The 15,136-nt window shown below is 41.8% G+C and overlaps 1 protein-coding gene across 1 annotated transcript in view; it reads left to right on the top strand.

Annotated features, from left to right (window-relative positions):
* The window catches only part of SLC37A3 (solute carrier family 37 member 3), a 40,687-nt gene extending 38,888 nt beyond the window's left edge, over positions 1 to 1,799 (top strand). Inside the window, exon 15 of the mRNA XM_032220984.1 lies at positions 521 to 1,799. Coding sequence (XP_032076875.1) covers positions 521 to 613 — 93 coding nt within the window. The 3' untranslated portion in view covers positions 614 to 1,799. The remainder of the gene's footprint in view (positions 1 to 520) is intronic.
* The last annotated feature ends 13,337 nt before the right edge of the window (positions 1,800 to 15,136 follow it).

Consider the following 15,136-nt stretch of genomic DNA (forward strand, 5'->3'; position numbering starts at 1 on the left):
GAAGTAGCCTGCAGCACTGCACTCTAACCACTGTGCCACTGTGGCTCACTTTGGTTTGTAATGTTTGATACCCTCTAGAGAAGGCGTTTCAAACTTGTTTTCATTGAGGGCCACATCAGGGTTGTGTTTGACCTTGGGGGCCCAGGAGGGGCGTGGCCAGGGTGTGCATGGCCACCTCGACATCACTCGTGTCGTGGGCATCTGTTGTGGCCCAAGCACTCCGCCAGCAAAAATGGTCTCTTGAGCTGCGTTTTCAGATGCAATGGCCTCTTGCGACCCTCTGCCAGCGAAAATGGAACTTGTGAGGGCCACGAGCTGCCCTCCCGAGCTCTGTTTTCATTGGCAGAGGAACCACGGACTGGACCTTTGCTGTTTCCAGGGCAGATCTAAGCACCTTGCAGGCCGGATCTAGTCCCCGGGCCTTGAGTTTGACACCCTGGCTCTAGAGCTAGTGCCATAATTGCATTCAACCACATTGTGGCTCTGCCTTCAAAGCTCTTCCTATCTTTTTTTTTTGCAGACCAGTTTAACGGTGGTCTTCATCATGCCGCTGATAGTGAAGGAAACCAATATGCTCCTTTCGCAGAGGCGCTTGCGCAGGTTGGCTGGCTGACTCTCTTCTCTCTTCTGTCAGTGGAGGTTTTTTTTTTCCCAAGAGGGAACTTGGCTCTTCAGGATTTTTGCCTTCATTTCTTGATTTACATCCACAAAGACCGGATTTGCTGAGAAATGGCCACCAACACATCCATCGCTGAAAGATTGTCATCTGAATCCCGTCTGAAGATAATGCTATGGAAACCCACCACTGGGAAAGAGCGGACTGTCTGCTTGGAAGTCTTAATTGGGTGTATCAGTGAGAGATGTTTTCTCTTTTGATTTTTACCTCTTGTTTCCAAGGCTTGTGTGTGCGATTATCAAGATCAAATGATCAAATGTTGGGCTTGTGTGTGGGAGAAAAGTTTCTTGAAAGCAGAAAGTGATTGTGCCTAGAAAAAGTGTTTGTATAGTAAACCCTTGATTTAATGGATAGGGACCTGGGCAGGGGAAAGGGGTGTCTATTGAGCTGAATGAGATTGTTCAAGGCCAAAATGTACCTATACATGAAATTACTTTAATAATCATAAAGTATTTGGTGTCGCCTTTACCTATGAAGCCATAGGTAAAAGCCATAGCTGAAAGTACAAATATTTATACCTTCCCTTACAAAACATAGTCACCAACTCTTGTAAAAGAGTTTTGATATAGCCACTAACTGGCCAGGTAATTATTTATTAACTATTTTTTAAAAATAAATTATGCACGTGCAGCAGCAGGAAGCATCTCCTGACCTGACTTGATCCATTGTTTGGGATGAATTCTGATATGGCCTGAAATGCAGACAAAAATCCAAATCCAACCTCTTTTTGTCCACTGCATTCGAGATCCATTAAAACAGAGGATTTACTATACTTGCTTTCTTCCTATTGTGCTCGTTTATTGGTGGCAATCTGGAGGTCTTCCAGATGTTTTTAAACTTTAGGTTCCTTTGTGTCTCTCCCCGTTGGCTCTGCTGGCTAGGGCTATGGAATCGGAGTTAGGCAGCAAGAGGAGAGCCACTTTACCCGTCCTGATGCCAAAGGAAGATAATGTGATTTACAAAGGGAGAAATCCTTCAGATTTGCAAAGTGGAGTGGAATCATCAAGAAAAAAAAACTTCGCCAGCTGATGGCTGCTGCCTTTACACAAACCGGCCCTTGTATATTTCTTTGTACTGTAATAAGTTTGGATCTTTGTGTTGTAATCCAGGCGCCAAAAAAAGCTGCCAAACAGAGGAAATGGACAGCTCTCTTTGCATTTTCCTTTGGTGAAAAGGAAAGGCATTTCCAACTTTGTAGTAGTATCAAAAGAGCAGCCTGGGCCAATCCACTGCTGGTTCTTGCAAGCTTTTTGGTAGCTCCCTAACTGCATTTTTTTTAATTAAAAAAGAAATATACAACAGGGTACTATAAAAGCAGCTGAAATCCTTGGTGTCCTTATGTAAAAAGAACATTTGTAGGGTGTTTGTTTGATCTCCAAATATTTGTCCTATCCAGATGTTCATGTTAATTTAACCTTCTCTCTCTCTCTCTAGCAGAGCAACTGCATTCCGTACTTGATTTTTTATCTGTCTAATATTAACTGTCTAATATGTGAAAACAAGCTGGGTCTTTGGAGATGTGCACAGCCAACTATTTTATACAGAGGGGTAGGAATCACAGTTTTACTAAGATCCTTACATTTTTGTTATTATTATTTTTAAATAGGTTTGAGAAAATGGGAATAAAAGGGAATAATTATCAAAATTTGAGATTGTTTACTATATCTCCTTTACTGGAGATCACTGTCGCCTACAGTATAGGCAGAGACTTCTTGATTTCTTTTTAAGGACTCCGCCAAGTCTGATCCTTCCTTCCTTAAGACCCTATAACTATAGTCTATGATCCTCACCAAAGGCATTCTGTGGGCAGAGCTGGCCATTACATAATGTGCATAACTACTCTCTCCGCCCCGAAATCAAAGCTGCATTGGTTACTTTTCCTTCTTATCTTTAGCCTCTAGATCAGGGGTGTCAAACTTGATTTCATTGAGAGCCTTGAGTTTTATTGAGGGTTGTGTTCAACATTGGGGTCCAGGATGGGCATGGCCAGCATGACAACATTCAAGTCGGGGGGTGCCTGTGGTGGCCTGAGCACTGTGCCAGTGAAAAGAGGCTCCTGAGCTCCATTTTTGGCTCCGACGGCCTCTTGCAACCCTCTGCCAGTGAAAATGGAGCTCGCGGAGCCACACACAGCCCTCGCACGTTCCATTTTCACTGGCAGAGGCACCATGAGTTGGTCTTTTGCTGTCCCCAGGGTGACCCCATGGGCCAGATCTAAGCACCCCGTGGGCCAAATCTGCCCCCCGGGACTTGAGTTTGACACCCCTGCTCTAGATCAGCTTAATCCAAATTGAGGAATCATGCCATTAATAAATGCTTAGAAATATTTGGTATAATGAGGCAATTTGAACTAGACGTTCAAATTGATTTATATTTAGGGCTGCTGTTTCGAGCACTTGTCTTACATATTAGTGCATAGGTCTACCTTACAAGTGCAGTGATGTTGAGTTGGATCAGATCGTATCTGTGTTGTCCTCATCTTCCTTTTTTACAAGACGCCATTTTCACATATTTTCAGAAGTTTCCAGACAGGAATGTATTAACAAGTGCTGTGCTCAGTTGGCATCTATGGTTACCCCAAAATTAAATGCAAAACATTTGCTTTTAAATAGCCCAAATCATCAAATCGTATAAGATCTTGGTCTTTTTTGCTCAAATTATGTAAGATTCTGGGCGTTTTAAAAACATTATTTTTAGCGCCTCTGACACAACACTTGTTCTTGGGATAATATCTCCTGCCTAAAAAAAGCTTGCTAACTCTGTTGTAGAGTGTATGCTCCTGCAAACTGATGTGGATCAAGCAGTTAAACCCCAGGGTTTTTTTTTTTAATGTGGAATAACTACGGCGTTATAACAGGGCATTGGTGAAATTCAGCAGGTTCTGATAGAGAACTGGTAATGGTTATTTGGAGTAGTTCGGAGAACAGGTAAATACCACCTCTGGCTGGCCCCAGAGTGGGGAGGGAATTGAAATTTTGCAGTATCCTTCCCCTGCCACACCCACCAAGCCACGCCCACAGAACCGGTAGTAAAAAAAAAATGAATTTCACCTCTGCCAATTTCACCCCTGTTTATTCCTTATGCCCCCATTTGCCTGTTTAATAAACAAGGCATTCTCTGGATTCCCACTGTACAGAAGGGAGTGGATTTTTGCAGCATTATTGTCTGAGCTAGCCGGTGACTCTGTAGTTCAAAACAGTGGAAAAATTAGACATGTAATCTTCAGCACAGGCTCAGAAACCATGGATTCAAACAGTATCAAGCATCCCAGTGTTGTCCTTTTCCTGAAAGTGCACTTTGCCATTGCATGCATGCAACTGAAACTTCATTTTTCTGAGTCAATGTGTTGTGCAAATGTAGCCCTTTTAGTTAGTTCGCAGTTTGGTATATTGTGGGAACTCAAAAAAACCTATTAATTTAAAAACAAACTAACATTTTTTCTTAATGCAAATCTCGCCTTCAAAAACTGAAAACTAGATGAACACTACAAAATGAGTTTCTTTAGGGTGCTGGGATCCTCAACTCAACTTTCAAGACTGCTTTTTACCTGCTGATGTAAATGTCACCTTGACCCTAAATTTCTAATGTTTCGTTGTTATTAAGATTGAGATAAAAAGAACACTAAGCGAATTGTGAATTTGAGGGAAAGAAATTCTTCTTGTTTTTTTTTAAAAAAAATATTTTATATGTGCTTAATGGTTAGTTTCTTTTTTTTTTTTAAATGTATATGTTCATGTAGATTTTTTAAATCATGTTATGGCTGCTGTAAAATTTTTGATAATTTAAGAGCCTTTTAATTGTGTCGGTTTACTGTTTTGTGTGTTCTTTTCCTGTCATGCTGCTCTATTCCACTGTTCACAATACACAATAGCCTAATTTATGAACATTAAAAAAAAACATTTCTCAACATCTTTACTTGTAAATTAGAAATCTACTCCAAGAGGAGAAAAAAATTACAGTAAAACCAAATTTCCTTAATTATTTTCTCCTTTCTTGCTTCTTTCCGCTTGTGATATGTGGTGGCATCAACTCTTTCGTGGGATACCATGAAAAGAGATGCCCTCAACCATTGACTTTTGTTTTTAATCATTAAAGTACTTTCTTAAGAATTATGCTTAAGCGATTTGAATGAAGCACAAAAGCATGGTGTTGAATTCTAGCCCTGCCCTAGTAAAAAGAAGCTTTTCCAGATTTGGGGACATAATCACTTTTCTCACTTCTGGTGAGCTTGATGGGAGGCAGCCAGAAAGACCACCCTTCCTGCATATTTTCACCATGAGAGAAGAACAGGAAACTTTATAATCACATCCTTGAATCGAAATGTGAGAGCTCAGTCTATGGATTTCTTGGCTGACTGAAGGTGAAGACGGGCCAACACTCTGAAGCAGCAATCACCCGATCTGGCACCTTTGAACTGTTAGACTATGTCTCCCATTGTCTCCAGCCAGCATAGCTGAAAGTTATGTGAGCTGCAGTTCAATGCATACAGTATGGAAGGTTCCAGATTTGCCAAAGTCTGTTCCAGGGTATGGTAGAATTGGTTTTAATGCAGATTGCCTTCGTTTGAAATACTGTTATGTGCGTGGAATGCAACACATGTATGTTCAAACCATTTCTACCACATTGGGAATGTTTATTTGTTTTTTGCCTGGGTAGCTGTTAACTTTGATAGAAATTGTTCATCTTAGCAAACACAATGAAAACATATACAGAATTTTCCTCGCAAAGAGTTAATTTCGCTGCCCAGAGTCATGTATTTGTGATGGGCAGCCATAATGAATGAATGAAATGGAATGAATGAAATGAATGAATGAATATGAAAATTAAAGGCTGTCAGTAACAAATTCTTCATAGGGTGCTATGAAATGTTCTGTTGGTAATATTTTCTCTTTCTATCGTATATATTTCCACTTAAAATTCTCTGTGAAAGTAAGTAGGGGGAAAAGACATGCTGTCAACTGTCCAATTGAGTTTGATTTTATTAAATTATTTTTGGCAACAGAAAGATTCTGTGCATGATTTTTATTTTTGACTTATAATGAATGTTGCTTTTCCTCGTCTCAGAAGTTGTATTAAGTTGACCACAAAGCAAATCATATTTTAAAAGTTGTAAAAGGATCTTTCCATAAATAGATATTTTTCTACAGAGATTGGGATCATTCTATGTAATAGTTTATGCTCAGTGCCCCTAAATATCAAAGGAGCAATATACACAGTAGAATGTATTAAAAGGGGGGTATCTGAGGAGATGATCAGGAACTACAAATTAAGTCCTGTGCAGTGGTGGGTTTCACATTTTGTTACCACCGGTTCGCCCCGTGGGCCTGCTCACTTCACACATTCACGCACCCCTTCTGTGCATCCACCCGGCCTTCCATGTATGCGCTTTGCTCATGTGCGCGCCTTCTGTGCATGCACTTTGCTCATGTGTGCGCCTTCCGCGCATGTGGCCAGCCTCAAAAACGTGCCTAAATAGAACGGCATCGAGTCAGGGTGATTTCCACTACCAAACCGTCTGAATACCTCTGTGAAGAGACATGGAAGGAACTGGGAATATATAATCTTGGGAAAAGATGACCAACAGGGACATGATCCTCAGATATCAGAGACTCAAAAAGAAGGAGCTCAAAACCATTCTTTTCCTCCCTGTAGAATGCAGGATATAGAATAATGGATTTAAGGAAGCTAAACTTCAACAGAAAGCCAGTATCTATCTATCTGTGGGGTCTTTTTATTTAGACTTTTTTTTAAACTGAACAAATATTTGGATTCAACGGTTCCCTTTTAGCTTTACGATTATAAGATGGTAATGTCCAGGACCACATAAAATAATCAGTTTTTCAACATATCTACTTTTTTTTTAATTGCTGTAGCAATGAAAGAGGAGGAGACAGAGGAACAGAATGATGATTTCTATTTACAGTCTAGCTTATCTAATCTTGCATTTAAGTAACCTTTCATCTCCAGAACTGCCAAATGTAATTCCCCATCTGTTCTCCTGACAATATACTGGCAGCCCATGGAATATAGTATCAAGAGGCTGACTCTTCTCACCTTCCTCCCCCCCCCCCCCAGCTTTGGTGGAACCCGCTTTCCCTTTTACCTGTTAATGGGAGGTTGATCTAATTGGTGGGCCTTTAAGAACATCAGACGTTCTTTTTCACTGCACCTATATTTTACATCTGACAATACACATCTTTGTAGAGCTTAATCCAGATGAGTTCAGAACACTGGAACAAAGACTACAAGGCTCTTATTAAATAATACACATAATTCTCCAATTTTCAGTCATCTACAAAGGGCGATCTTGGCCAGTCATTACCCTTCATACGACCTTACTTCACAGAATTATTACAAAGGATGAAAAATGAACAGCAATGAGAGGCTGTTAGAGTAAGGATGGGGAAGCCTTTTCAGTTCCAAGCACTGAAAAAGGCGCCAGGATTAAAGAAAGACACACCACACTCTTTCCCTCCTGAATATTACTTGTTCTCATGCGCATCACACTCGGTCCCTTTCTCACAACCGATCATTGAAAGGGAGCAATGCAATTGGCTTATTAAAAAAAAAAAGGCACTGGGACACCTGAGATCAGTTTCAGCTCTTCCTAGTAGTTCTCAGCAAGGTTAGAAAACAGGAAGGCAGGAGAAAAAGATACAACACCTGTCTTTCATCCTTTTGCTAGCAAGACCCTTGCGGCTTATTCATTTTAATCCAGTGATTTAAAGCAACGTCACTAGAACAGGAATGGGAAGCCTTTTTGGTTCGTCTCTCTATCCCCACAATCACCAGAGGTTTCTTGATGCTACTGCTTGGGCAATAGGAAGGCAGGCTCTGAGCAATTGCCAATAGGAAAAGAAAGCAGAGGTCTACCGTTCAGTGCTCTTGAGACATGTGGACCATTGGTCTTAGAACAGGGGCGTCAAACTTGCACCATCCTGGCAGTGTCACGTGATGTATTGGTCTCCTCTTTGCTAAACCGGGCATGGATGTGGTCAGTGCATGATGCATGTGGCCAGTGGTGGGATCCTGTCGGTTTAAGAACCGGTTGAGTGATTGCGTGCTTTGCGTGCTTCACATGCTTTGCGTGCTTTACTCCATACGCGGTTTCAACAAAACTTACCTTCCAGGTTTCTTCTGGGGAGTAACACAGCTGAGGCGCAGCAATCCGCTCTGCCGTGTGAATCAGCTGAGAGGATATAGGTCCGTACAGCGCAGGGACGGACGGGTGGGTCCACCTGATCATTGGAGAGAACCGGTTCACTCCCCCAGCTGATCATCGGAGCTACCAGTTTGCCCGAACTGGTCTGAACCGGTTGAATCCCACCCCTGCATCTGGCCCACAGGCCGTGAGTTTGATAGCCCTACCTTAGAAGAAACAAAGCAGACCAGGGGATAAAATTAAATAATCTGGTGGAGTGGAGTAACAGCCTGTTATGTTTCTTCTCTAAACTCTTCCTCAACATACTTTATTTAACCTGGTTCCTTCGGGGGGCCAACAAGAAATTACATTGATTCCAATCGTAGATAAAATACCTTCCTATTGTAAATCCATCAACGTTTATTAGAAAATACTTGATTGTTAGGAAAACCTGGGATAGAATTGGACCAGGGAATACTGTAACTAGGAGTATTATCACAAGAGCAAATTCTTAGCCAGAGTTTATTTTTGTCCATCTCCTAGATATTTTTGAATGACAAGACATACTACACTACAAATTGAAGAAACACTAATTTGACCTTGGCATCAATGAAAATATTTATTTCAAACTGTTTCAGGTAATAAAAAAAACCTTTATCTTTCCATTACCAATTTAGGCCATCTGTGTTAGCGGGGGTGGGGGGGAGTGGAGAAATAAATGCCCTTCTGGTGAAATGATTGAATTTGCATATTATTCTAAGCCATGCTTTGCTTGCTCATTTTTTTCTTTTTTTGTGTGATAAATTTTTATTTAATTTTAAACACATAAGCACATCAACAAAAACAAACACATAACTTAAAAACAACATAGGAACAATAAGTTCCATCGTATATCATACCACAGTTCCAAATCGGTTTCTTTGCAGTTAGTGTTTTTCCTACTATACATTTTTATCTTTCATTCATAATCTCCTTATTCGTTATCCATTTTTGTGTACATTTCTTTATTTATTTAAACTTAGCTACTTATGACCAAATATTATTTACCTATATTATGCTTTATATTTTTACTGTCATTTATTCTCTTACATACAGTTATAGATATACATTCACATAATTATTCTTTTTCTTTGCCATTCTTATATTATTATTATTCCATTTGGAAGGGTATAAGGTATAGTTTAAAATGCTTTGTTTACCATCCTTCGCACCTGCTAAGACACCACCTTGTTTTCTCTTTCTTTGCTTGCTCATTTTTGTTGAATAAACCACAATTGGCTAGATTTATACCACACATTAAACTGAAACCAAGTAAACCACATTGTGGCTTAAGAATTCTTTGTGTATTTGTATTTCTTAAACTCTAATTTATTAACACTACTTCCAAACTGCATTTCTATGAAACACTTATGGAGATTTTCTGTTAAAAACAAGCCACAAACAATCAATGTAATCAACCATCCTCCAAAGGTTTGGGGTCTACAATTCCCAGGATTCCTACTAGCAAATTTACAGATTTGGACTTTTAGTTCTAATCCCTATGCAGAATATCAAGTTGCTGAAGTCTGGCTTTAACTTTCAAATACCAAGTGTGGGAAGTGAGAAGAAAATACATCCAGGTATTCGTTGACTCTTTTTCCCTAATGAGTACTTTGAAAAATTAACACAGAAGGTGGTTTGTGGGTAGGAAGAATGGCCATTAATCCGAAATGGTCAATAAATTCAACTGGGCTGGAGTTGCCAAACAGAAAGTTGTTGAATCCAGTATCATTTTAAAGAGCAATAGCTTCTATCTCAATCGTGTCTTTCTGTTTCTGCCAAAATGTGGAAGTCGTTATTGCTTCATTCCAGTCTCTCCACCTTTTAGCATTTCAACATACTATAAAGCCTCTGCAATTAGCTGTAGTTAGATAATTAAGCTTTGCAGTAAGCTTAGAGACTTAAGAGACATTAGAGATGAAGAGATGCCCTGTAATGCGTAGCTGAAAGTTCCTCTGCAAATGGAGATTATGTAGAGGTGGACTTGCATATTTTGGAATTAGTCCTGGTTGCCTCCCTTCATGCGTTCATTGATACTTTGGGTTTGGTACAATATAATTATTATTTCTGAATATGATAACAAACAGGAGACGAGATGAAATTTGCTATAATTAAAAAAAAGCAGTGTTGTGTTTCGGGGGGGGAATAAATGCTGATGAATGTTTGCTAACAAACATAGTTAGCTTAACACAGAATCTGATATTCTAAGGCAGTATTTGTCAACTTTGGCAACTTTAAAATGTTTGGACCAGTGGCGGGTTGCATTTACCATCACTACTGGTTCGCTGATCGCATGTGCATGTGTTCAGTTCATGCACGTGCATGCGCAATCCACCACCCCTGCAATAACCAGCTGATGGTTGGGGATCGCGTAGGCACAACACGTGGTGCATGCATGCACAATTTGCCTTTTGCCATAAAAATAGGTATAGAGGGCTATTAATTTGGACTCTTAACTCCTAGAATTCCCCAGCAAGCATGGGAATTGAAGTCCACATGTCTTAAAGTTGTCAAAATTGAGAAACATTGCTGTACTGGCTCATCTAGGCAGTTGGTTTGACATGCTTTCCTCCGGTGAAAGGAAAATATGCTACCATACTGTACATTGCTTTGCCCTGACAGATGGCCTATATTATTTACTGCCTTTCAAGTTGCCCAACTAGTAGGCTAATTCTAAACCTGCGTGTGGCATTTTGGCAGCAAGCATGCCAGTTTGATAGCTTGGTGAAGCAGAGGATGGACGCATAATGAAATGATAAATACAATACAATACAATACAATACAATAGGAGAGTTGGAAGGGACCTTGAAGGTCTTCTAGTCCAACCTCCTGCCTAGGCAGGAAACCTTATACCGTTTCAGACAAATGGCTATCCAAAATCTTCTTAAAGACTTCCAGTATTGGGGCATTCACAACTTCTGGAGGCAAGCTGTTCCACTGATTAATTGTTCTAACTGTCAGGAAATTTCTCCTCAGTTCTAAGTTGCTTCTCTCCTTGATTAGTTTCCTCCCATTGCTTCTTGTTTTACACTCATGTGCCTTGGAGAATAGTTTGACTCCCTCTTCTTTGTGGCAACCCCTGAGATATTGGAACACTGCTATCATGTCTCCCCTAGTCCTTCTTTCTATTAAACTAAATACAGGGGGAATGCCAGCTGGACTCTCTCCTGCTTCAACCTGTAAGGTGCCATTTTTGACAGATTGTCAAAGATTGCAGATCACATTATTATAAAGACCAATGTCCATCACTGCTCACACTACAGAAAACAAGAGAAATCAGCAAAGAGTGAATCTCATTGATGACCCTTGGTGGAAATCTTCATACTAATCTTGCCACTCTGTTTTCTTTCAACTCTATGGTAAGGAAACCAGGTGTCAGTTACCATAGAGATTGAAGGTGGAGAGACCATTGGAGAGAGAGGCAAGTAGGGAAAAAAAACTACAGAAGCCCTTCCCTTCTCCAAATAATACAGACATAGCCAGATATAGCAATAGCACTTAGACTTATATACCGCTTCACAGTGCTTTCCAGCCCTCCCTAAGCAGTTTACAGAGTCAGCATATTGCCCCCAACAATTTAGGGCCTTATTTTAACCACCTGAGAAGGATGGAAGGCTGAATCAACCTTGAGCCTGGTGAGATTTGAACTGCCAAATTGCAAGCAGCCAGGGGTTCAGCAGAAGTAGCCTGCAGTACTACACTCTAACCACTGCACCACCGAGGCTCATTTAGTTGATGGAAACCCACAGAAGATACATAATTGTGATTAGCAACAAATCAGACTCTTTCCAGTGAAACTGACTGACTGTGCAGACAAGCTTGTTTTTAAAAAGAGATTTTATTTATTTTTTTAAAAGGAAGATGTAGTACTCTCTGTAACATGTCTTTTGAAAATAGCCTGATGCTGTTTCACCAGAGTGATGAATGTGACATCCCCATTTCTTATCAGGACTAATCTTGCATTTCTTCCAAATGCCATTAAATCAATGGCATTTGAAAAAAAATATCAACGATTATTGCAAGAAGAGAAGAATAGCTCATTCTGAATTGTTAATTGTGATATTGTCACAAAACCAGCTGAGCTAAACTGCGATCAAACTGCTTAGAAACACAGATTACTCTCAGAATATCAGTATGATGTTGCAAGAACCAACCTGCCGGGGGTCCGACCCAGCTCAGTGTTGACCATTTCAAAGTCTCTGTTAACACAGTGCTTTTGTTTTGCCTAAAACATTCGTCAGCTGGTTTGGCAATGTCAACCTGACCCAAACTGCTGTAGCATTGTCAGTAAAATTGTTGTTTCACAAGCAGTTGTTTGTGCCAAGTTCTTAGAAAATGCCTTAAAAGGCACAACAGAACGGTTGTGCTTTGGCACGAAAGGCAGCAGACAAAGCCATGGTTCATTTAATAAGCCACAATCAACTAATTGCATACAACAGGCTAAGCCATAACCCGTGAATTAGAAAATATAATGGTTGGCTTTGCAGAAAGTAATAGGCCAGGCTTGTTAGGATATTGTTGCATTCTGTTTGTTCAGTTCCATATTTTGTTGTTGCATTCCTGGATCTTTGTGACTTTATTTCTTCCTCATACACTGTGCTTGTTGCTGAGCTGTATCTAAATTTTGGTGCGTCTGTCTCTCTCCTTTTAAATCTTTGGAAGAACTTTTTTCTTGTCACTGTGGAATGTCTTGGTATTTGTTGCTTTTCTTTGCTCCTTGAATTCCTATCAGGCAATCCTATCACACAGAGGTGGTACTCAGCAGGTTCCGACCAGTTCTGGAGAACCGGTAGCGGAAATTTTGAGTAGTTCAGAGAACCCACCCCTGACTGGCCCCGCCCCCATCTATTCTCTGCATCCCAAGTCCCAGCTGGTCTCGACCATGGTATCCTTCTGCGATGACTGCGGGAGGTGGGGGTGGGAGGCACTGTTTTACGGTGGTTCTCCACTTACCTCTCGGACAGGTCGCAGTCGGTGTTAGTCGGAGGGCAGAGATCAACCCCTAGGCCCCTAACATATGGGGTGCCGCAGGGTTCGGTCCTGTCCCCCCTTCTTTTTAACATCTACATGAAACCGCTGGGCGAGATCATTCGACGGCACGGGATAAAATACCATCAATATGCGGACGATACACAGCTGTATCTGTCCGCCCCGTGCCAACTCAATGAAGTGATGGACGTGATGAGCCAGGGCCTTGAAGCCGTTAGAGACTGGATGGGGGTTAACAAGCTTGTACTCAACCCAGATAAAACCGAGTGGCTGCTGTGCTTCCCTCCCACTAATTGGTCAAGTGTTCCATCTCTCAGGCTGGGGGGTCAAACTCTATGCCCCTCAGACAGGGTCCGCAACTTGGGAGTCCTCCTGGACCCACAGCTGACTTTTGAACACCATTTGTTGGCTGTGACCAGGGGGGCATTTGCCCAGGTACGCCTGGTGCACCAGTTGCGGCCCTACCTGAACCGGGAGGCTCTCACAACAGTCACTCGTGCCCTTGTGACCTCTAGGCTGGAATACTGCAATGTGCTCTACATGGGGCTGCCCTTGAAGAGTATTCGGCGACTTCAGCTGGTCCAGAATGCGGCTGCGCGAGCGATCGTGGGTGCACCTCGTTTCACCCACGTAACACCTATCCTCCGCGAGCTGCACTGGCTGCCTGTTGATCTCCGAGTGCGCTTCAAGGTGCTACTTGTCACCTACAAAGCCCTACATAGTATTGGATCTGGGTACTTGAGAGACCGCCTACTGCCAATAACCTCCACTAGGCCGATACGATCCCATAGATTAGGCCTCCTCCGAATTCCATCAGCCGGCCAATGTCGGCTGGCAACTACCCGGAGGAGAGCCTTCTCGGTGGCTGCTCTGACCCTCTGGAATGAACTCCCCGTGGAGATTCGTACCCTCACCACCCTCCAGACCTTCCGCGTAGCCCTTAAGTCCTGGCTGTCCCGACAGGCCTGGGGCTAAAGATTTTAACCCCACTCGAATTGCATGACTGTTGTGTTTTTTTTTAATGATGTATCATTTTTCATGTTTGTGACTTGTTTGTCCTCCCTCCCCTTGAGTTGTGAGCCGCCCTGAGTCCCCCCAGGGAAAAGGGCGGCATACAAATAAAGCATCTCAATCTCTCTCTCTCTCTCAATCTCAATCTCAGCTGATCTGGAGGAAATGGGGATTTTGCAGTATCCTTCCCCTGCCATGCCCACCAAGCCACACCCACAGAACCGGTAGTAAAAAAGAATCCCAGCTCTGCTATCACATCTGAGGAAGCCAGATTTGTTTTTTCAGCATTATTTTACAGAATCTTATTCATTCTATGTTCCTTAAGCTAGATTGGAGAGTTTGTGCTCCATTGATTAGAAAACCCAAGAACAGAGCAAGCTAAAACCATAATGAATCCAAGATGGAGGACCATGACATGAATTATCAAGTTCCAACTATAATTGGGACAGATGTTGCCATCACTAGGCAATGCAGTTGCAAGGGATGGTGTCGTGTGACCTCATTGCTTTGTGACAACAATTCAAGTGGCCTGGTTATCATCATAATTGAAGATCTACTGATTGTTAAGAAGGAAGTGGAAAGAGTCTCAGTTAAGGTGTATGGGGTACTATGGGGAGTTTAGGAGAGGCCTTGGGAGGCCTAACACTGGCTGCTCACAACTCAGCTGAGGGGGGGGGGAACTGCAGTGGAATACACAAGGTGGGTACAGGGGAAGTGGGGACAGAGTGGGAGGTGAAGGTCTATGTGCATAATTAAAAAGAGCTAGAGAAGGTGTGTGTGTAAGTCTCGAGAGGTCAACAAAAGAAGGCAAAGGATGTGTGTCAGTGAAGAAAGGTTAGTTGCAATTTTCCCTGCCAGCTTCCCCATTGACATTGGTTGTGGGAAGCCGGCAGGAAAAGCCGTAAATGGTGATCACATGACAATGGGTAGCTGGGTAATAATAGTGGTTGCCAACTGCCCAAATTTTGTCCACAAGACTGCAGGGGCACTGCAATGGTCCAAACACAAGTCATACATCCCTTCATTCAGTGCCATTGTAACTTTGAATAGTTGTTGAACAAATCTTTGCCATTCAAAGACTATCCAAATGGCAGTCATTGGAAAAGAGATGCATCAGGAGGGGCTTCTCCAAATGCTTCCTCTTCCTTCACACTTAATATTTGTTCATTTCTGTGGCTCAAATCTGCACTGGGGTTCAGATAGGTGATCATAGAAGTTGAATATGTTAGGGAAAAGTGTGTATGGAAAAGAACACAGTTGAAAACGTAGGAAGAACAATG

Source organism: Thamnophis elegans, chromosome 7 (assembly GCF_009769535.1).
Source record: "Thamnophis elegans isolate rThaEle1 chromosome 7, rThaEle1.pri, whole genome shotgun sequence".
Lineage (NCBI taxonomy): Eukaryota > Metazoa > Chordata > Lepidosauria > Squamata > Colubridae > Thamnophis > Thamnophis elegans.